Source organism: Oncorhynchus masou, chromosome 30, assembly GCF_036934945.1.
Source record: "Oncorhynchus masou masou isolate Uvic2021 chromosome 30, UVic_Omas_1.1, whole genome shotgun sequence".
Lineage (NCBI taxonomy): Eukaryota > Metazoa > Chordata > Actinopteri > Salmoniformes > Salmonidae > Oncorhynchus > Oncorhynchus masou.
Window position 1 is genome coordinate 3,621,816 of NC_088241.1, and position 22,500 is coordinate 3,644,315.

Genomic DNA, 22,500 nt, shown 5'->3' on the forward strand with positions numbered 1-22,500 from the left:
CCCTGTACTGGGACCCTGAAACACATCATCATCACTGCCATCACCATCACCATCAGTACCCTGTACTGGGACCCTGAAACACATCATCCTCATCACCACCATCACCATCAGTACCCTGTACTGGGACCCTGAAACACATCATCATCACCGCCATCACCATCAGTACCCTGTACTGGGACCCTGAAACACATCATCACCGCCATCACCATCAGTACCCTGTACTGGGACCCTGAAACACATCATCATCACCCCCATCACCATCAGTACCCTGTACTGGGACCCTGAAACACATCATCATCACCCCCATCACCATCAGTACCCTGTACTGGGACCCTGAAACACATCATCATCACTGCCATCACCATCAGTACCCTGTACTGGGACCCTGAAACACATCATCCTCATCAACACCATCACCATCAGTACCCTGTACTGGGACCCTGAAACACATCATCATCACCGCCATCACCATCAGTACCCTGTACTGGGACCCTGAAACACATCATCATCACCGCCATCACCATCAGTACCCTGTACTGGGACCCTGAAACACATCATCCTCATCAACACCATCACCATCAGTACCCTGTACTGGGACCCTGAAACATATCATCCTCATCACCACCATCACCATCAGTACCCTGTACTGGGACCCTAAAACACATCACCACCACCACCATCACCATCAGTACCCTGTACTGGGACCCTGCAACACATCATCCTCATCACCACCATCACCATCAGTACCCTGTAATGGGACCCTAAAACACATCACCACCACCGCCATCACCATCAGTACCCTGTACTGGGACCCTGAAACACATCATCATCACTGCCATCACCATCAGTACCCTGTACTGGGACCCTGAAACACATCATCCTCATCACCACCATCACCATCAGTACCCTGTACTGGGACCCTGAAACACATCATCATCACCACCATCACCATCAGTACCCTGTACTGGGACACTGAAACACATCATCCTCATCACAACCATCACCATCAGTACCCTGTACTGGGACCCTGAAACACATCATCATCACCATCAGTACCCTGTACTGGGACCCTGAAACACATCATCCTCATCAACACCATCACCATCAGTACCCTGTACTGGGACCCTGAAACATATCATCCTCATCACCACCATCACCATCAGTACCCTGTACTGGGACACTGAAACACATCATCCTCATCACCCCCATCACCATCAGTACCCTGTACTGGGACCCTGAAACACATCATCCTCATCACCACCATCAGTACCCTGTACTGGACCCTGAAACACATCATCCTCATCACCACCATCACCATCAGTACCCTGTACTGGGACCCTGAAACACATCACCCTCATCACCACCATCACCATCAGTACCCTGTAATGCAGGGTTCCTCGACTGGGGGCCACTGAACATAAAAGACTGTAAAAACACCAAAAAACAGCTCCAATTGATTTCAATTTTTGAAATCTGTTCCAAATGATTCCTATGCATAATAGAGATATACTGTATATGTGATTGTATACAAATATAAGCGAGGTTAGAAATGATTATGTTTTAGTCAAATATTATATCTGTTGGGCTTTTTAAGGTCGATTATGTTCTGGCCCCCTGACCATCCGCTCAAGAAAATATCGTCCCGCAGCTAAATCTAGTTGATGATCCCTGCTGTACTGGGAGCCTGGTAGGAAAGTTATAGGATGAATCTAGTTGATGATCCCTGCTGTACTGGGAGCCTGGTAGGAAAGTTATAGGATGAATCTAGTTGATGATACCTGCTGTACTGGGAGCCTGGTAGGAAAGTTATAGGATGAATCTAGTTGATGATACCTGCTGTACTGGGAGCCTGGTAGGAAAGTTATAGGATGAATCTAGTTGATGATACCTGCTGTACTGGGAGCCTGGTAGGAAAGTTATAGGATGAATCTAGTTGATTATACCTGCTGTACTGGGAGCCTGGTAGGAAAGTTATAGGATGAATCTAGTTGATGATACCTGCTGTACTGGGAGCCTGGTAGGAAAGTTATAGGATGAATCTAGTTGATGATACCTGCTGTACTGGGAGCCTGGTAGGAAAGTTATAGGATGGCGTTCGAGCTGATCACTTTTGTCAAGTCATTGACGAGGTCACCGCCTTTCAAAGTGTGTTGTCTTACTGGGATAAAAATGGTCAGACTTGATGTCTTCATGTCAACTACATGACCTCTACAATCAATATATGTGATCAAAGGTCATGAAGTTTTGACTGCAGTGACTTCAATCTTCTGCAGTTGCTCCTCACCAGCAGCAGCCTTCAGTCATCTCCTGCATTGTGGGAGGCTCTATCGTCAACCAATCATTAGAGGGCTTTTGTTTGACCCACGCGAATGGGACCAAAGACGTGACTGAAACAGGAAGCAACTTTGCCGCATTCAAAGATGATCTATTATATTGACAAGATAGCCGAGTGACCACTCTAACAATGGAAATACTGTCCTTAATGATTTGAAGGCAGGCGAGATCAGGTGGGACCATTCTAGCCAATGAGAGGGCAGATATGCGTGTGAACAACCGGCACTAATGTGCATCCACTTATATTAGTACATTTGTAACAGCTTAAACATTATGAAACTTCTATTCTATTAAATAAGCCTCACTTAATTTGACAATCTCTCATAGACCTCGATAAAAGAGGTCATCTCACGTGGACAGATTTTGAGTAAATTCAATCGCTTCGCCTCGTCCTCTCTGCAGGGATTCATATGTATACAGTGGATATGTTCAAATGAATGTGATATTTGAGTCTCTCTCTCCCCAATTGATAGTACAATTTCCACACATATATTTAGAGTTTGTGATTGTGTGATATGGGGATCGACATGACAAAGAAAAGCTTTTCTAAACAATGAACCCTGTCGTGTTTCACCAAGCCTTGCTGTTCCCCTTTCTGCTGTAGCAAAGCAAATCAAAATCAAATCAAATTTTATTTGTCACATACACATGGTTAGCAGATGTTAATGCGAGTGTAGCGAAATGCTTGTGCTTCTAGTTCCGACAATGCAGTAATAACCAACAAGTAATCTAACTAACAATTCCTAAACTACTGTCTTATACACAGTTAAAGGGGATAAAGAATATGTACATAAGGATATATGAATGAGTGATGGTACAGAGCAGCATAGGCAGGATACAGTAGATGGTATCGAGTACAGTATATACATATGAGATGAGTATGTAAACAAAGTGGCATAGTTAAAGTGGCTAGTGATACATGTATTACATAAGGATGCAGACGATGATATAGAGTACAGTATATACGTATGCATATGAGATGAATAATGTAGGGTAAGTAACATTATATAAGGTAGCATTGTTTAAAGTGGCTAGTGATATATTTACATAATTTCCCATCAATTCCCATTATTAAAGTGGCTGGAGTTGAGTCAGTGTCAGTGTGTTGGCAGCAGCCACTCAATGTTAGTGGTGGCTGTTTAACAGTCTGATGGCCTTGAGATAGAAGCTGTTTTTCAGTCTCTCGGTCCCAGCTTTGATGCACCTGTACTGACCTCGCCTTCTGGATGATAGCGGGGTGAACAGGCAGTGGCTCGGGTGGTTGATGTCCTTGATGATCTTTATGGCCTTCCTGTAACATCGGGTGGTGTAGGAGTCCTGGAGGGCAGGTAGTTTGCCCCCGGTGATGCGTTGTGCAGACCTCACTACCCTCTGGAGAGCCTTACGGTTGAGGGCGGAGCAGTTGCCGTACCAGGCGGTGATACAGCCCGCCAGGATGCTCTCGATTGTGCATCTGTAGAAGTTTGTGAGTGCTTTTGGTGACAAGCCGAATTTCTTCAGCCTCCTGAGGTTGAAGAGGCGCTGCTGCGCCTTCTTCACGATGCTGTCTGTGTGAGTGGACCAATTCAGTTTGTCTGTGATGTGTATGCCGAGGAACTTAAAACTTGCTACTCTCTCCACTACTGTTCCATCGATGTGGATAGGGGGGTGTTCCCTCTGCTGTTTCCTGAAGTCCACAATCATCTCCTTAGTTTTGTTGACGTTGAGTGTGAGGTTATTTTCCTGACACCACACTCCGAGGGCCCTCACCTCCTCCCTGTAGGCCGACTCGTCGTTGTTGGTAATCAAGCCTACCACTGTTGTGTCGTCCGCAAACTTGATGATTGAGTTGGAGGCGTGCGTGGCCACGCAGTCGTGGGTGAACAGGGAGTACAGGAGAGGGCTCAGAACGCACCCTTGTGGGGCCCCAGTGTTGAGGATCAGCGGGGAGGAGATGTTGTTACCTACCCTCACCACCTGGGGGCGGCCCGTCAGGAAGTCCAGTACCCAGTTGCACAGGGCGGGGTCGAGACCCAGGGTCTCGAGCTTGATGACGAGCTTGGAGGGTACTATGGTGTTGAATGCCGAGCTGTAGTCGATGAACAGCATTCTCACATAGGTATTCCTCTTGTCCAGATGGGTTAGGGCAGTGTGCAGTGTGGTTGAGATTGCATCGTCTGTGGACCTATTTGAGCGGTAAGCAAATTGGAGTGGGTCTAGGGTGTCAGGTAGGGTGGAGGTGATATGGTCCTTGACTAGTCTCTCAAAGCACTTCATGATGACGGAAGTGAGTGCTACGGGGCGGTAGTCGTTTAGCTCAGTTACCTTAGCTTTCTTGGGAACAGGAACAATGGTGGCCCTCTTGAAGCATGTGGGAACAGCAGACTGGTATAGGGATTGATTGAATATGTCCGTAAACACACCAGCCAGCTGGTCTGCGCATGCTCTGAGGGCGCGGCTGGGGATGCCGTCTGGGCCTGCAGCCTTGCGAGGGTTAACACGTTTAAATGTTTTACTCACCTCGGCTGCAGTGAAGGAGAGACCGCATTTTTCTGTTGCAGGCCGTGTCAGTGGCACTGTATTGTCCTCAAAGCGGGCAAAAAAGTTATTTAGTCTGCCTGGGAGCAAGACATCCTGGTCTGTGACTGGGCTGGATTTCTTCCTGTAGTCCGTGATTGACTGTAGACCCTGCCACATGCCTCTTGTGTCTGAGCCGTTGAATTGGGATTCTACTTTGTCTCTGTACTGACGCTTAGCTTGTTTGATAGCCTTACGGAGGGAATAGCTGCATTGTTTGTATTCAGTCATGTTACCAGACACCTTGCCCTGATTGAAAGCAGTGGTTCGCGCTTTCAGTTTCACGCGAATGCTGCCATCAATCCAAGGTTTCTGGTTAGGGAATGTTTTAATCGTTGCTATGGGAACGACATCTTCAACGCAAGTTCTAATGAACTCGCACACGAATCAGCGTATTCGTCAATGTTGTTATTTGACGCAATACGAAATATGTCCCAGTCCACGTGGTGGAAGCAGTCTTGGAGTGTGGAGTCAGCTTGGTCGGACCAGCGTTGGACAGACCTCAGCGTGGGAGCTTCTTTTTAACTTTTGTCTGTAGGCAGGTATCAGCAAAATGGAGTCGTGGTCAGCTTTTCCGAAAGGGGGCGGGGCAGGGCCTTATATGCGTTGCGGAAGTTAGAGTAACAGTGATCCAAGGTTTTTCCGCCCCTGGTTGCGCAATCGATATGCTGATAAAATTTAGGAGTCTTGTTTTCAGATTAGCCTTGTTAAAATCCCCGACAACAATGAGTGCAGCCTCCGGATAAATGGTTTCCAGTTTGCAAAGAGTTAAATAAAGTTCGTTCAGAGCCATCGATGTGTCTGCTTGGGGGGGATATATACGGCTGTGATTATAATCGAAGAGAATTCTCTTGGTAGATAATGCGGCCTATATTTGATTGTGAGGAATTCTAAATCAGGCGAACAGAAGGATTTGAGTTCCTGTATGTTTCTTTCATCGCACCATGCCTCGTTAGCCATAAGGCATACACCCCCACCCCTCTTCTTACCAGAAAGGTGTTTGTTTCTGTCGGCGCGATGCGTGGAGAAACCCGTTGGCTGCACCGCTTCGGATAGCGTCTCTCCAGTGAGCCATGTTTCCGTGAAGCACAGAACGTTACAGTCTCTGATGTCCCTCTGGAATGCTACCCTTGCTCGGATTTCATCAACCTTGTTGTCAAGAGACTGGACGTTGGCAAGAAGAATGCTAGGAAGTGGGGCACGATGTGCCCGTCTCCGTAGTCTGACCAGAATACCGCCACGTTTCCCTCTTTTTCGGAGTCGTTTTTTTGGGTCGCTGCATGCGATCCTTTCCGTTGTCCTGTTTGTAAGGCAGAACACAGGATCCGCGTCGCGAAAAACATATTCTTGGTCGTACTGATGGTGAGTTGACGCTGATCTTATATACAGTAGTTCTTCTCGACTGTATGTAATGAAACTTAAGATGACCTGGGGTACTAATGTAAGAAATAACACGTAAAAAAACAAAAAACTGCATAGTTTCCTAGGAACGCGAAGCGAGGCGGCCATCTCTGTCGGCGCCGGAAGTCAAATAAAAAATAAAAATATTATTATATTTTTTTTAAACATACCTCCTCCAACCTCACTTCTCATCTTTCAGCTGCAGTCGGTTGCTTTAGTCTTACCACTCAAACGCACCCATAAACTGTCTCATTCTAACAGCTCCAAGGAAATCACTGTTTCAGTTCAACAGTGTTCCACTTCCCTTGAATAACCACAAGAGGGAGATGTAACACAGCAAGTATGATGAAGTTGTTGCCATTAGACACTGATCTAAGGCCAGTTTTGTGTTTTCCCTCCTTATGGTAAAGGTCAGGATTTGGGAGCATTTTGCTGAACCTAGAACTGTATCAGCATAAAAATTCTACAAACAGCGAACTATGATTATAGGCACACACATGCACATGCACACACACATATACACATACATACACACAGTCCAAGTATATTTTTTTTACTCTGACCTTTGCCACAGGAAGCAGTACACTCAGTGAGCCCGCCCCTCCTCCATACGAAGGGTGACTGGGTGTCGAGGGGCAGGTCGGTACGAGGTGGGATTCGAGCATTCCGATTGGGTACTGAGCCTCGGGGGCGGGAGCTCTCAGCTGTCCATCTGTCTGAGGAAGAAGAGGAGGAAGAGGAGATGGGGGGAGGAGGGATAGGGTCTTCCACTGTTACAATGAGAGAACCTGAGAGCGAGAGAGAGAGAGAGAGAGAGAGAGAGAGAGAGAGAGAGAGAGAGAGAGAGAGAGAAAAATGGAAGGAACGGAACAATAACAGAGAGTGAATCACTTGCTCGAGCTGATGATGTAGCCTAGTGGTTAGAGCGTTGGACTAGTAATCGAAAAGTTGCAAGTTTGAATCCCCGAGCTGACAAAGTACAAATCTGTCATTCTGCCCCTGAACAAGTCAGTAAACCCAGTGTTCCTAGGCCATCATTGAAAATAAGAATTTGTTCTTAACTGACTTGTCTAGATAAAATATAATTCCTTAACATTAGACACATAATATATCTTTATTCTTAAAGGACAGTAACAGAGAACAGAGCGTGACATCATCCCATGCTACTTCCTGGTCCTATTCCCTGACGATCTATTTCCTGGTCCTATTCCCAGATGATCTACTTCCGGGTCCTGATTCGCTGATGATCTACTTCCTGGTCCTATTCCCTGATGATCTGACCTGTCACTATCACACAGCTCTATTCTGAACACCACGGGGAAATAACAGGGGGAAGAGGAGAAAAGAGGAATGTCAGACTCACTAGTGTCTCTCAGGGGTTCCCTCCCTCCAACCCTCGGTCGTTCCCTCTCTACTTCTCTCTCTCTAGGTCTCTCTACTTCTCTCTCTCGCGGCCTCTCTCTCTCTTCCACTTTCTTTTCTGTTGGGATGTAGAATTCATAGTCGATCCCTGGATTCTGCCTATGGAAGATGATCTGGAGAACGACAGAGAGAGAGAGAGAGAGAGAGAGAGAGAGAGAGAGAGAGAGAAAGGTGAGAGGGATAGAGAAACAGATTTCAAAAGGGGTGCAATGTGAGGGAGACTCTGCATTACATGGGTCTGTGATGGCAACATTTAATCTTCTATTTTATGATCTTTATAACCAATATTTTTCATATTTTTTCATATATTTTTAAAAATAGAACGAATCTGATGTTGTAAATACAGGTCAAACCATAGAGATGAAGTTGGTCTGTTTCCAGGGAGAAGTTGTTCTAACTTTATCCCTCAGAGCCCCCTCTCTCCCACAGCTAGGGAGACCTCAGAGGTATGCTGCATCTCTTTAATCAAATCTTAGCCTGGACCTGGTGTTGGTGTTATTAAATCTTAGCCTGGGCCTGGTGTTGGTGTTATTGAATCTTAACCTGGGCCTGGTGTTGGTGTTATTAAATCTTAGCCTGGGCCTGATGTTGGTGTTATTAAATCTTAGCCTGGGCCTGGTGTTGGTGTTATTAAATATTAGCCAGGGCCTGATGTTGATGTTATTAAATCTTAGCCTGGGCTTGATGTTGATGTTATTAAATCTTAGCCTGGGCCTGATGTTGGTGTTATTAAATCTTAGCCTGGGCCTGGTGTTGGTTTTGGTGTTATTAAATCTTAGCCTGGGACAGGTTTTGGTGTTATTACATCTTAGCTGGGGCCTGGTGTTAGTGTTATTACATCTTACCTGGGCCTGATGTTGGTGTTATTAAAACTTAGCCTGGGCCTGGTGTTGGTGTTATTAAATCTTAGCCTGGACCTGGTGTTGGTGTTATTACATCTTAGCTGGGCCTGATGATGGTGTTATTAAATATTAGCCTGGGCCTGGTTTTATTAAATCTTAGCCTGGGCCGGGTGTTGGTGTTATTAAATCTTAGCCTGGGCCTGGTGTTGGTTTTGGTGTTATTAAATCTTAGCATGGGCCTGGTGTTGGTTTGGGTGTTACTAAATCTTAGCCTGGGCCTGGTGTTGGTGTTATTAAATCTTAGCCTGGGCCTGGTGTTGGTGTTATTAAATCTTAGCCTGTGCCTGGTTTTGGTGTTATTAAATCTTAGCCTGGGCCTGATGTTGGTGTTATTAAATATTACACTGCATCTGATGTTGGTGTTATTAAATCTTAGCCTTGGCCTGGTGTTGGTGTTATTAAATCTTAGCCTGGGCCTGGTGTTGGTTTTGGTGTTATTAAATCTTAGCCTGGGCCTGGTGTTGGTTTTGGTGTTATTAAATCTTAGCCTGGGCCTGGTGTTGGTTTTGGTGTTATTAAATCTTAGCCTCGGCCTGGTGTTGGTGTTATTAAATCTTACACTGCATCTGATGTTGGTGTTATTAAATCTTAGCCTTGGCCTGATGTTGGTGTTATTAAATCTTACACTGCATCTGATGTTGGTGTTATTAAATCTTAGCCTTGGCCTGATGTTGGAGTTATTGAATCTTAGCCTGGGCCTGATGTTGGTGTTATTAAATCTTAGCCTGGGCCTGATGTTGGTGTTATTAAATCTTAGCCTGGGCCTGATGTTGGTATTATTAAATCTTAGCCTGGGCCTGATGTTGGTGTTATTAAATCTTAGCCTGGGCCTGATGTTGGTGTTATTACATCTTAGCCTTGGCCTGGTGTTGGTGTTAATAAATCTTAGCCTGGGCCTGGTGTTGGTTTTGGTGTTATTAAATCTTAGCCTCGGCCTGGTGTTGGTGTTATTGAATCTTAGCCTGGGCCTGGTGTTGGTTTTGGTGTTATTAAATCTTAGCCTCGGCCTGGTGTTGGTGTTATTAAATCTTAGCCTGGGCCTGATGTTGGTGTTATTAAATTTTAGCCTGGGCCTGAGGTTGGTGTTATTAAATCTTAGCCTGGGCCTGATGTTGGTATTATTAAATCTTAGCCTGGGCCTGATGTTGGTGTTATTAAATCTTAGCTTGGGCCTGAGGTTGGTGTTATTAAATCTTAGCCTGTACCTGGTGTTGGTGTTATTAAATCTTAGCCTGGGCCTGATGTTGGTGTTATTAAATCTTAGCTTGGGCCTGAGGTTGGTGTTATTAAGCCTGGCTATCTTAGCAGGCTCAGCCCAATCCTCAGTCTAGCTGTGTTTAACCCAGGATAATGCTGGATTCACATGCCCTGTCTTCATGGTGATCTATATAAACTACAGGACAACATAACCCTGTCTTCATGGTGATCTGTATAAACTACAGGACAACATAACCCTGTCTTCATGGTGATCTATATAAACTACAGGACAACATAACCCTGTCTTCATGGTGATCTATATAAACTATAGGACAACTACAGAACAGCATAACCCTGTCGTCATGGTGATCTATATAGACCAGAGGACAACATAACCCTGTCTTCATGGTGATCTATATAAACTACAGGACAACATAGCCCTGTCTTCATGGTGATCTATATAAACTACAGGACAACATAACCCTGTCTTCATGGTGATCTATATAAACTACAGGACAACATAACCCTGTCTTCATGGTGATCTATATAAACTATAGGACAACTACAGAACAGCATAACCCTGTCGTCATGGTGATCTATATAGACCAGAGGACAACATAACCCTGTCTTCATGGTGATCTATATAAACTACAGGACAACATAGCCCTGTCTTCATGGTGATCTATATAGACCAGAGGACAACATAGCCCTGTCTTCATGGTGATCTATATAAACTACAGGACAACATAGCCCTGTCTTCATGGTGATCTATATAAACTACAGAACAACATCACCTAGGGTCTTCATGGTGATCTATATAAACTACAGGACAACATAACCCTGTCTTCATGGTTATCTATATAAACTACAGAACAACATCACCTAGGGTCTTCATGGTGATCTATATAAACTACAGGACAACATAGCCCTGTCTTCATGGTGATCTATATAAACTATAGGACAACCTAACCCTGTCTTCAGGGTGATCTATATAAACTACAGGACAACATAACCCTGTCTTCATGGTGATCTATATAAACTACAGGACAACATAACCCTGTCTTCATGGTGATCTATATAAACTACAGGACAACATAACCCTGTCTTCATGGTGATCTATATAAACTACAGTACAACTACAGAACAACATAACCCTGTCGTCATGGTGATCTATATAAACTATAGTACAACTACAGAACAACATAACCCTGTCTTCATGGTGATCTATATAGACCAGAGGACAACATAACCCTGTCTTCATGGTGATCTATATAAACTACAGGACAACATAACCCTGTCTTCATGGTTATCTATATAAACTACAGGACAACATAGCCCTGCCTTCATGGTGATCTATATAAACTACAGGACAACATAGCCCTGTCTTCATGGTGATCTATATAAACTACAGGACAACATAACCCTGTCTTCATGGTGATCTATATAAACTACAGGACAACATAGCCCTGTCTTCATGGTGATCTATATAAACTACAGGACAACATAACCCTGTCTTCATGGTGATCTATATAAACTACAGGACAACATAGCCCTGTCTTCATGGTGATCTATATAAACTACAGGTCAACATAGCCCTGTCTTCAGGGTGACCTATATAAACTACAGGACAACATAACCCTGTCTTCATGGTGATCTATATAAACTACAGGACAACATAACCCTGTCTTCAGGGTGATCTATATAAACTACAGGACAACCTACAGGACAACATAGCCCTGTCTTCATGGTGATCTATATAAACTACATGACAACATAACCCTGTCTTCATGGTGATCTATATAAACTACATGACAACATAACCCTGTCTTCATGGTGATCTATATAAACTACAGGACAACATAGCCCTGTCTTCATGGTGATCTATATAAACTACAGGACAACATAACCCTGTCTTCATGGTGATCTATATAAACTACAGGACAACATAGCCCTGTCTTCATGGTGATCTATATAACCTACAGGACAACATAACCCTGTCTTCATGGTGATCTATATAAACTACAGGACAACATAGCCCTGTCTTCATGGTGATCTATATAAACTATAGTACAACTACAGGACAACATAGCCCTGTCTTCAGGGTGACCTATATAAACTACAGGACAACATAACCCTGTCTTCATGGTGATCTATATAAACTACAGGACAACCTAACCCCGTCTTCATGGTGATCTATATAAACTACAGGACAACCTAACCCTGTCTTCAGGGTGATTTATATAAACTACATGACAACATAACCCTGTCTTCATGGTGATCTATATAAACTACATGACAACATAACCCTGTCTTCATGGTGATCTATATAAACTACAGGACAACATAGCCCTGTCTTCATGGTGATCTATATAAACTACAGGACAACATAACCCTGTCTTCATGGTGATCTATATAAACTACAGGACAACATAACCCTGTCTTCATGGTGATCTATATAAACTACAGGACAACATAACCCTGTCTTCATGGTGATCTATATAAACTACAGGACAACATAACCCTGTCTTCATGGTGATCTATATAAACTACAGGACAACATAACCCTGTCTTCAGGGTGATCTATATAAACTACATGACAACATAACCCTGTCTTCATGGTGATCTATATAGACTACAGGACAACATAACCCTGTCTTCAGGGTGATCTATATAAACTACATGACAACATAACCCTGTCTTCATGGTGATCTATATAAACTACAGGACAACATAACCCTGTCTTCATGGTGATCTATATAAACTACAGGACAACATAACCCTGTCTTCATGGTGATCTATATAGACTACAGGACAACATAACCCTGTCTTCAGGGTGATCTATATAAACTACATGACAACATAACCCTGTCTTCATGGTGATCTATATAAACTACAGGACAACATAACCCTGTCTTCATGGTGATCTATATAAACTACAGGACAACATAACCCTGTCTTCAGGGTGATCTATATAAACTACATGACAACATAACCCTGTCTTCATGGTGATCTGTATAAACTACAGGACAACATAACCCTGTCTTCATGGTGATCTATATAAACTACAGGACAACATAGCCCTGTCTTCATGGTGATCTATATAAACTACAGGACAACATAGCCCTGTCTTCATGGTGATCTATATAAACTACAGGACAACATAACCCTGTCTTCATGGTGATCTATATAAACTACAGGAACAACATAGCCCTGTCTTCATGGTGATCTGTATAAACTACAGGAACAACATAGCCCTGTCTCCATGGTGATCTGTATAAACTACAGGAACAACATAGCCCTGTCTCCATGGTGATCTATATAAACTACAGGAACAACATAGCCCTGTCTTCATGGTGATCTATATAGACTACAGGACAACATAACCCTGTCTTCATGGTGATCTATATAAACTACAGGAACAACATAGCCCTGTCTTCATGGTGATCTATATAGACTACAGGAACAACATAACCCTGTCTTCATGGTGATCTATATAAACTACAGGACAACATAGCCCTGTCTTCATGGTGATCTATATAGACTACAGGGACAACCTAACCCTGTCTCCATGGTGATCTATATAGACTACAGGACAACATAACCCTGTCTTCAGGGTGATCTATATAAACTACATGACAACATAACCCAGGGCCATTTAGACATCTATATGTAACATAGGAGCAGAGAGATATATCTTCTGATTTAATCAACAAAAGTGTGTGTGTGTGTGTGTGTGTGTGTGTGTGTGTGTGTGTGTGTGTGTGTGTGTGTGTTGTTTATGTGTGTGTGTGGGTGTGTGTGCAATGTGCGTGTGTGTATAAGTGTATCCTACTCACATATAGAGTCAGTTGTGTGGTGGTGGGTCCTGGAGCTCTAAGAGTCTCTCCTCTGTCCTCCTGCCCATCAGAGAGAGCCCTGGGACGGGTGTAGGTGAAGGTAGTCCCCCCTGCCTCGTAGTCTCCTGGAGGATCCACCGCCCAGCGCCCATTCACTACTGATACACCTGTACCACTACGTAGGGCTGGGAGGGAGGGAGGGAGGGAGGGGAGAGATGGAGGAGGGGGGAAGGGATGCATAGAGAGAAAGGAGGAATGGTTGAGAGAAGGGGGAGGACGAAAGGAGGGTTTGGGTTTCTTTTAAAGTCATGCAAACCAGTCAATTCCTCTAAAAAGACACACACACAAACATAGACTCAGACACATACACATTAGACACACACAGACACACGCATAGTCTCACACACACACACATTAGACACACACAAACATAGCCTCAGACACACACACATTAGACACACACAGACATACACACACAGTCTCACACACACACATTAGACACACACACATACACACACAAACATAGACTCAGACACACACACATTAGACACACACAGACACCGACATACCCATGAAGACAGACACACGAACCGCACAATTTAATCCGCACAGTTTAGTCTCATTAGCAGACAGCAGACAGTGGGCAGACAGACACATGGTGTCTCTGCTCTAGGCCTCTAAGGACTGTAACAATAGCAGCTTTATCTGAGGTTAGTCTACCAGGCCAAAGAATTCACACCAGACTCCCAGGCCAACATAACAATGCCAGTCCAGCACACACACATTCACTGGCCAAATGACATTCTCAAATATTCATCTCTTCTCAGGCTCCAACGACTGGACTGGCATTGTTATGTTGGCCTGGGAGTCTGGTGTGAATTCTAGACCACACTAGTAGTGGTCTTCAGCTTGGTTTACTCTAGCCTGGCAGGTGTGTGTGTTACCCAGGTAGTTGGAGCTGGCGTGTCTCTCTGTGATGTTGATGGCAGTAGCTCCTGGAGGGATGTCCAGAATTCTGTGGTAACCAAGGGGAACACTGGTGTTCTGGAAGCTCCCGCTCAGCTTCTGACAGGACAGGTCCCGCCCCCCACACTGACCACACCTGTCAATCACCAAGCCAGACCCCAACACCCCATCACAGCCCTCAGTCTGGGGGAGAGAGAGGGAGACAAGGGGGACATTGAGAAACAGGAGAGGAGAAAGGGGGCGAGACAGGGAAAGATAGAGAGATGGGAAATTGAGAGGAGGGTAGGGGGTAGGGTAGAGGGAGGTAGAATGGAGAGAGAGCAGAAGAGAGAAAGAGACACAGAGAGACACACAGAGGGAAAGGGAGGAGATGGGAGACAGGGAGAGAGAGAATGGTTATTGTACTGTTTCTGTTGTTGACATTTCACATCCTCTGTTTATTTCATTGTTTGTGTAACAATGCTTTGGTAACTGTTCCAGACCTTATCATGTCAAGAAGATAGAGAAAGAGGGGGATAAAGAAAGAGAGAGAGAGAGAGAGAGAGAACAGAGAGAGAGAGAGAGAACAAGAGTGAGAGAGACAACGAGAGAGAGAGAGAATGAGAGAATGAGAGAACGAGAGAGAGGATGAGAGAGAGAGAGAATGAGTAAGAATGAGAGAACGAGAGAGAGAGAGAGAACGAGAGAGAGAGACAATGAGAGAAAGAGATGATGTAGCCCCTACAGCAGAGGCTCCAAAGTAGCTCTAACCCTGATCCTGCAACACCACATATGTTGTGATGCCCTCAAACATTCATCCATACCCCCTATCTACACACTGACAGGTTGACCCCTATCTACACACTGACAGGTTGACCCCCTATCTACACACTGACAGGTTGTCCCCCTATCTATACACTGACAGGTTGTCCCCCTATCGACACACATACAGGTTGACCCCCTATCTACACACTTACAGGTTGACCCCCTATCTACACACTTACAGATTAACCCCCTACCTACACACTTACAGGTTGACCCCCTACCTACACACTTACAGGTTGAGCCCCTACCTACACACTTACAGATTAACATTTTACCTACACACTTACAGGTTGACCCCCTAACTACACACTTACAGGTTGACCCCCTACCTACACACTTACAGGTTGACCCCCTACCTACACACATACAGGTTGACCTCCTATCTACACACTTACAGTTTGACCCCCTATCTACACACTTACAGTTTGACCCCCTATCTACACACATACAGGTTGACCCCCTACCTACACACTTACAGTTTGACCCCCTACCTACACACTTACAGGTTGACACCCTACCTACACACATACAGGTTGACCCCCTAACTACACACTTACAGGTTGACCCCCTACCTACACACTTACAGATTAACATTTTACCTACACACTTACAGGTTGACCCCCTAACTACACACTTACAGGTTGACCCCCTACCTACACACATACAGGTTGACCTCCTATCTACACACTTACAGTTTGACCCCCCTATCTACACACTTACAGTTTGACCCCTACCTACACACATACAGGTTGACCCCCTACCTACACACTTACAGTTTGACCCCTACCTACACACTTACAGGTTGACCCCTAACTACACACTTACAGGTTGACCCCCTACCTACACACTTACAGGTTGACCCCCTAACTACACACTTACAGGTTGACCCCCTACCTACACACTTACAGATTAACATTTTACCTACACACTTACAGGTTGACCCCCTAACTACACACTTACAGGTTGACCCCCTACCTACACACATACAGGTTGACCTCCTATCTACACACTTACAGTTTGACCCCCTATCTACACACTTACAGTTTGACCCCCTACCTACACACATACAGGTTGACCCCCTACCTACACACTTACAGTTTGACCCCCTATCTACACACATACAGGTTGACCCCCTACCTACACACTTACAGTTTGACCCCTACCTACACACTTACAGGTTGACACCCTACCTACACACATACAGGTTGACCCCCTAACTACACACTTACAGGTTGACCCCCTACCTACACACTTACAGATTAACATTTTACCTACACACTTACAGGTTGACCCCCTAACTACACACTTACAGGTTGACCCCCTACCTACACACATACAGGTTGACCTCCTATCTACACACTTACAGTTTGACCCCCTATCTACACACTTACAGTTTGACCCCCTACCTACACACATACAGGTTGACCCCCTACCTACACACTTACAGTTTGACCCCCTACCTACACACTTACAGGTTGACCCCCTAACTACACACTTACAGGTTGACCCCCTACCTACACACTTACAGGTTGACCCCCTAACTACACACTTACAGGTTGACCCCCTACCTACACACTTACAGATTAACATTTTACCTACACACTTACAGGTTGACCCCCTAACTACACACTTACAGGTTGACCCCCTACCTACACACATACAGGTTGACCTCCTATCTACACACTTACAGTTTGACCCCCTATCTACACACTTACAGTTTGACCCCCTACCTACACACATACAGGTTGACCCCCTACCTACACACTTACAGTTTGACCCCCTACCTACACACTTACAGGTTGACCCCCTAACTACACACTTACAGGTTGACCCCCTACCTACACACTTACAGGTTGACCCCCTAACTACACACTTACAGGTTGACCCCCTCACACATTTACAGGTTGACCCCCTACCTACACACTTACAGGTTGACCCCCTACCTACACACTTACAGGTTGACCCCCTACCTACAGACTTACCAGGCAGCGCCCGGCCACACACACGTCATTGGTGCTGGTGTTAACGCAGGGTGTTCCATCTCTCACTCTGTCTGCCTGACTCACGTAGAAGCGATATCCAACCGGCCTACACGTCAGCTCACACTGCTTTTCCACCCCAACTGGAACACACACAGAGGTGTTACACACATTCCATGTCGATGGAATGTACCCATATTCCATACTGTGTGTGTGTGTGTGTGTGTGTGTGTGTGTGTGTGTGTGTGTGTGTGTGTGTGTGTGTGTGTGTGTGTGTGAGTGTGTGTGTGTATATATATATATATATATATATATATATATATATATATATATATATATATATATATACACACACACACAGTGGGGCAAAAAGGTATTTAGTCAGCCACCAATTGTGCAAGTTCTCCCACTTAAAAAGATGAGAGAGGCCTGTAATTTTCATCATAGGTACACTTCAACTGTGACAGACAAAATGAGAAAAAAAAATCAAGAAAATCACATTGTAGGATTTTTAATGAATTTATTTGCAAATTATGATGGAAAATAAGTATTTGGTCACCTTCAAACAAGCACGATTTCTGGCTCTCACAGACCTGACTTCTTTAAGAGGCTCCTCTGTCCTCCACTCATTACCTGTATTAATGGCACCCGTTTGAAGTTGTTATCAGTATAAAAGACACCTGTCCAAAACCTCAAACAGTCACACTCCAAACTGCACTATGGCCAAGACCAAAGAGCTGTCACAGGACACCAGAAACAAAATTGTAGACCTGCACCAGGCTGGGAATACTGAATCTGCAATATGTAAGCAGCTTGGTATGAAGAAATCAACTGTGGGAGCAATTATTAGGAAATGGAAGACATACAAATCACTGATAATCTCCCTCGATTTGGGGCTCCACGCAAGATTTCACCCCGTGGGGTCAAAATGATCATAAGAACGGTGAGCAAAAATCCCAGAACCACACGGGGGGACCTAGTGAATGACCTGCAGAGAGCTGGGACCAAAGTAACAAAACCTACCATCAGTAACACACTACGCCGCCAGGGACTCAAATCCTGCAGTGCCAGACGTGTCCCCCTGCTTAAGCCAGTACATGTCCAGGCCCGTCTGAAGTTTGCGAGAGAGCATTTGGATGATCCAGAAGAAGATTGGGAGAATGTCATATGGTCAGATGAAACCAAATTAGAACTTTTTGGTAAAAACTCAACTCGTCGTGTTTGGAGGACAAAGAATGCTGAGTTGCATCCAAAGAACACCATACCTACTGTGAAGCACGGGGGTGGAAACATCATGCGTTGGGGTTGTTTTTCTGCAAAGGGACCAGGACGACTGATCTGTGTAAAGGAAAGAATGAATGGGGCCATGTATCGTGAGATTTTGAGTGAAAACCTCCTCCATCAGCAAGGGCATTGAATATGAAACGTGGCTGGGTCTTTCAGCATGACAATGATCCCAAACACACCGCCCAGGCAACGAAGGAGTGGCTTCGTAAGAAGCATTTCAAGGTCCTGGAGTGGCCTAGCCAGTCTCCAGATCTCAACCCCATAGAAAATATTTGGTGGGAGTTGAAAGTCCGTGTTGCCCAGCAACAGCCCCAAAAACATCACTGTTCTAGAGGAGATCTGCATGGAGGAATGGGCCAAAATGCCAGCAACAGTGTGTGAAAACCTTGAAGACTTACAGAAAACGTTTGACCTCTGTCATTGCCAACAAAGGGTATATAACAAAGTATTGAGATAAACTTTTGTTATTGACCAAATACTTATTTTCCACCATAATTTGCAAATAAATTCATTAATAATCCTACAATGTGATTTTCTGGAGAAAATAAAATCTCATTTTGTCTGTCATAGTTGAAGTGTACCTATCATGAAAATTACAGGCCTCTCTCAACTTAAGTGGGAGAACTTGCACAATTGGTGGCTGACTAAATACTTTTTTGCCCCACTGTATGTGTGCGTGTGTGTGTGTATATATATGTGTGCGTGTGTGTGTATCTGGCTTTGGAGAAGATACAGCTGAGCGCTGAGCTCCTTTCCATGTGTTCAGGAAACTCCAGCCAGACCACATAACCCCACTATCAACCTGAATACTGAGAGAGACGGAGAGAGAGAGAGAGAGAGAGAGAGAGAGAGAGAGAGAGACGGGGAGAGAGAGAGAGAGAGAGAGAGAGAGAGAGAGAGAGAGAGAGAGAGACAGAGAGAGAGGGAGACGGAGAGAGAGAGAGACGGAGAGAGAGAGAAAAAGAAAGAGGGAGATAGAGGGGGGGAGAGAGGGGGAGAGGCAGACAGGTAGAAAGGGAAAGACAGAAAGTGGGGGAACAGAGGAGGTGTGCGACTGAGAAAGATGAGAAATGAGGACAAAGAGATCGAAAAAGAGGTAGCTAAAAAGAGAGGAAATTAGAGAATTCCGAAGATGGACTGAAGAAAAGATGAGAATTCAGAGAATCTGAAAGAAAAACAGGATGGAGGGACAGAGGAGGGGAGTGAAAGAATGTAATAGAGACAGACAGATGGAGAGATGGATGGAGAGATAGAGAGGAAGAGAGGGAGAGAGAGAGAGGAAGAGAGGGAGAGAGAGAGAGAGGGAGAGAGCGAGGAAGAGAGAGAGAGAGAGAGAGCAGAACAGCCCACCTCAGCACCCAACAAAAGTCTCGACACCACAGCAGAACAGTCCACACCAGACCCTGACCATAGTGTCGACATCACAGCAGAACAGACAAATGAAGAACCCCAAGCCCAGCGGCTCTCACCCCCTCTGAGCACCCCCCCTGTCAGCCACCCTAATAGCCCTTCTGACAACCCCCCCACACCCACTGAGGACAAACACAAGACACAGATTGTACTACTTATGGACTCAAATGGGAAATATATAGAAGAAGTGTGTCTAAACTCTGGTGTCCAAACACCCAGCGCGCCCTAGACCTTCTGTCTGAGGCCAAACTAGGCTCACCCAGCCACATAATAATACACACAGGCACAAACGACCTGAGAGCACAGCAGGAAAGGGTGGCCACAGCACTGAAGGGAGTCATTGAAAAGGCTTCTTCTACTTTCCCCAACTCACAAGTGGTTATCTCCACCCTGCTACCACGAAAAGACTTCCACCCTGCTACCATACAGCGGGTAAACGCAAGTATTTCCCGTGACTGTGCCTCAAAACCAAAAATGTTCCTGGCCCACCACTCCACCCTGGACTTGAACAGCCTCTATGACCAGGTCCACCTCTACAAGGCAGCAGTGCCCACCTTTGCCCGAACTCTAAAGGACATCGCTCTCAAACGTATCCCCAACACTTCACACAGGAGCAACAGATCAATAGACACCCCACCCAGACCAGCGAGATACCCTCCCAGACCTGCAGGACCCCCCCCCCGGACCTACACATAGAGGACCCACGCCAAGAGGAATTACATCCAGACCACCGCACACCCAGACACATCCACACCCCCACCCCAACCAATCAACACCCCCCCACGTCAACCATGCCCACACCCCATTTAGGCCCCCTCAGATCAGACCTATGCCACTCCTGCCCACCCCATGCACCCCACCCCTGCAAAGAGGGCCTCAACATGGAAGCCACACATACGCCCAGGTAGTGAGCGGGCAAACAGTCCCAACCCCCACTCTCACACTCGCCCAAGCCAATGGCATGTACCAGATGCTCAGCAGGCTCTGCTCACACTTATTGGCCTGAGGCCAAACCATGACCAACAACATTGGACACTCTATGGAACAAAAGCCTTCACTATATCATCCTGGAATATCCAAGGCCTGAGGTCATCTGCCTTTGGCCTGAAGAGCTGAAACCCGGACTTCACCAAAGAAATCGGTAATACAGACATTGTCATCCTGCAAGAAACCTGGTATAGAGGAGACAAACCCACTGGATGCCCTCTAGGTTACAGAGAGCTGGTAGTCCCATCCACCAAACTACCAGGTGTGAAACAGGGAAGGGACTCGGGGGGTATGCTAATTTGGTATAGAGCAGACCTAACTCACTCCATTAAATTAATCAAAACAGGAACATTCTACATTTGGCTAGAAATTCAAAAGAAAATTATCCTAACAGAGAAAAATGTCCTCCTGTGTGCTACCTATATCCCCCCACTAGAATCCCCATAGTATAATGAAGACAGCTTCTCCATCCTGGAGGGAGAAATCAATCATTTCCAGGCCCAGGGACATGTACTAGTCTGTGGCGACCTAAATGCCAGAACCGGACAAGAACCTGACACCCTCAGCACACAGGGGGACAAACACCTGCCTGGAGGTGACAGCATTCCCTCCCACATATGCCCCCCTAGGCACAACTATGACAACAAAACCAACAAAAACGGGTCACAACTCCTGCAGCTCTGCCACACGCTGGGTATGTACATAGTCAATGGTAGGCTTCGAGGGGACTCCTATAGCTCATCTCTTGGCAGTAGTACTGTAGACTACTTTATCACTGACCTCAACCCAGAGTCTCTTAGAGCGTTCACAGTCAGCCCACTGACACCCCTATCAGACCACAGCAAAATCACAGTCTACTTAAACAGAGCAATACTCAATCATGAGGCATCAAAGCCAAAGGAACTGAGTAACATTAAGAAATGCTATAGATGGAAGGAATGCAGTTTGGAAACCTACCAAAAAACAATTAGGCAACAGCAAATTCAATCCCTTTTAGACAATTTCCTGGGTAAAACGTTCCACTGTAATAGTGAAGGTGTAAACTTGGCAGTAGAAAATCTTAACAGTATATTTGACCTCTCAGCTTCCCTATCAAATCTAAAAATCTCAAATAGAAAACCAAAGAAAATTAACAACAATGACAAATGGTTTGATGAAGAATGCAAAAATCTAAGAAAGAAATTGAGAAACCTGTCCAACCAAAAACATAGAGACCTGGAAAACCTGAGTCTACGCCTTCACTATGGTGAATCACTAAAAAAATACAGAAATACACTACGAAAAAAGAAGGAACAGCATGTCAGAAATCAGCTCAATGTAATTGAAGAATCCATAGACTCTAGCCACTTCTGGGAAAATTGGAAAACACTAAACAAACAACAACACGAAGAATTATCTATCCAAAATGGAGATGTATGG

At 45.1% G+C, this 22,500-nt stretch overlaps 1 protein-coding gene across 2 annotated transcripts in view; it reads right to left on the reverse strand.

Annotated features, from left to right (window-relative positions):
* Positions 1-22,500, reverse strand: part of LOC135521816 (ADAMTS-like protein 4) — a 112,916-nt gene that overhangs the window by 7,975 nt on the left and 82,441 nt on the right. For both annotated transcript variants that reach the window (XM_064947561.1, XM_064947560.1), the window contains exons 6-10: positions 17,401-17,540; positions 14,593-14,797; positions 13,649-13,833; positions 7,655-7,826; positions 6,855-7,079 (exon numbers count right to left, since the gene is read on the reverse strand). In XM_064947561.1, the coding sequence (XP_064803633.1) occupies positions 6,855-7,079; positions 7,655-7,826; positions 13,649-13,833; positions 14,593-14,797; positions 17,401-17,540 (927 nt within the window). The remainder of the gene's footprint in view (positions 1-6,854; positions 7,080-7,654; positions 7,827-13,648; positions 13,834-14,592; positions 14,798-17,400; positions 17,541-22,500) is intronic.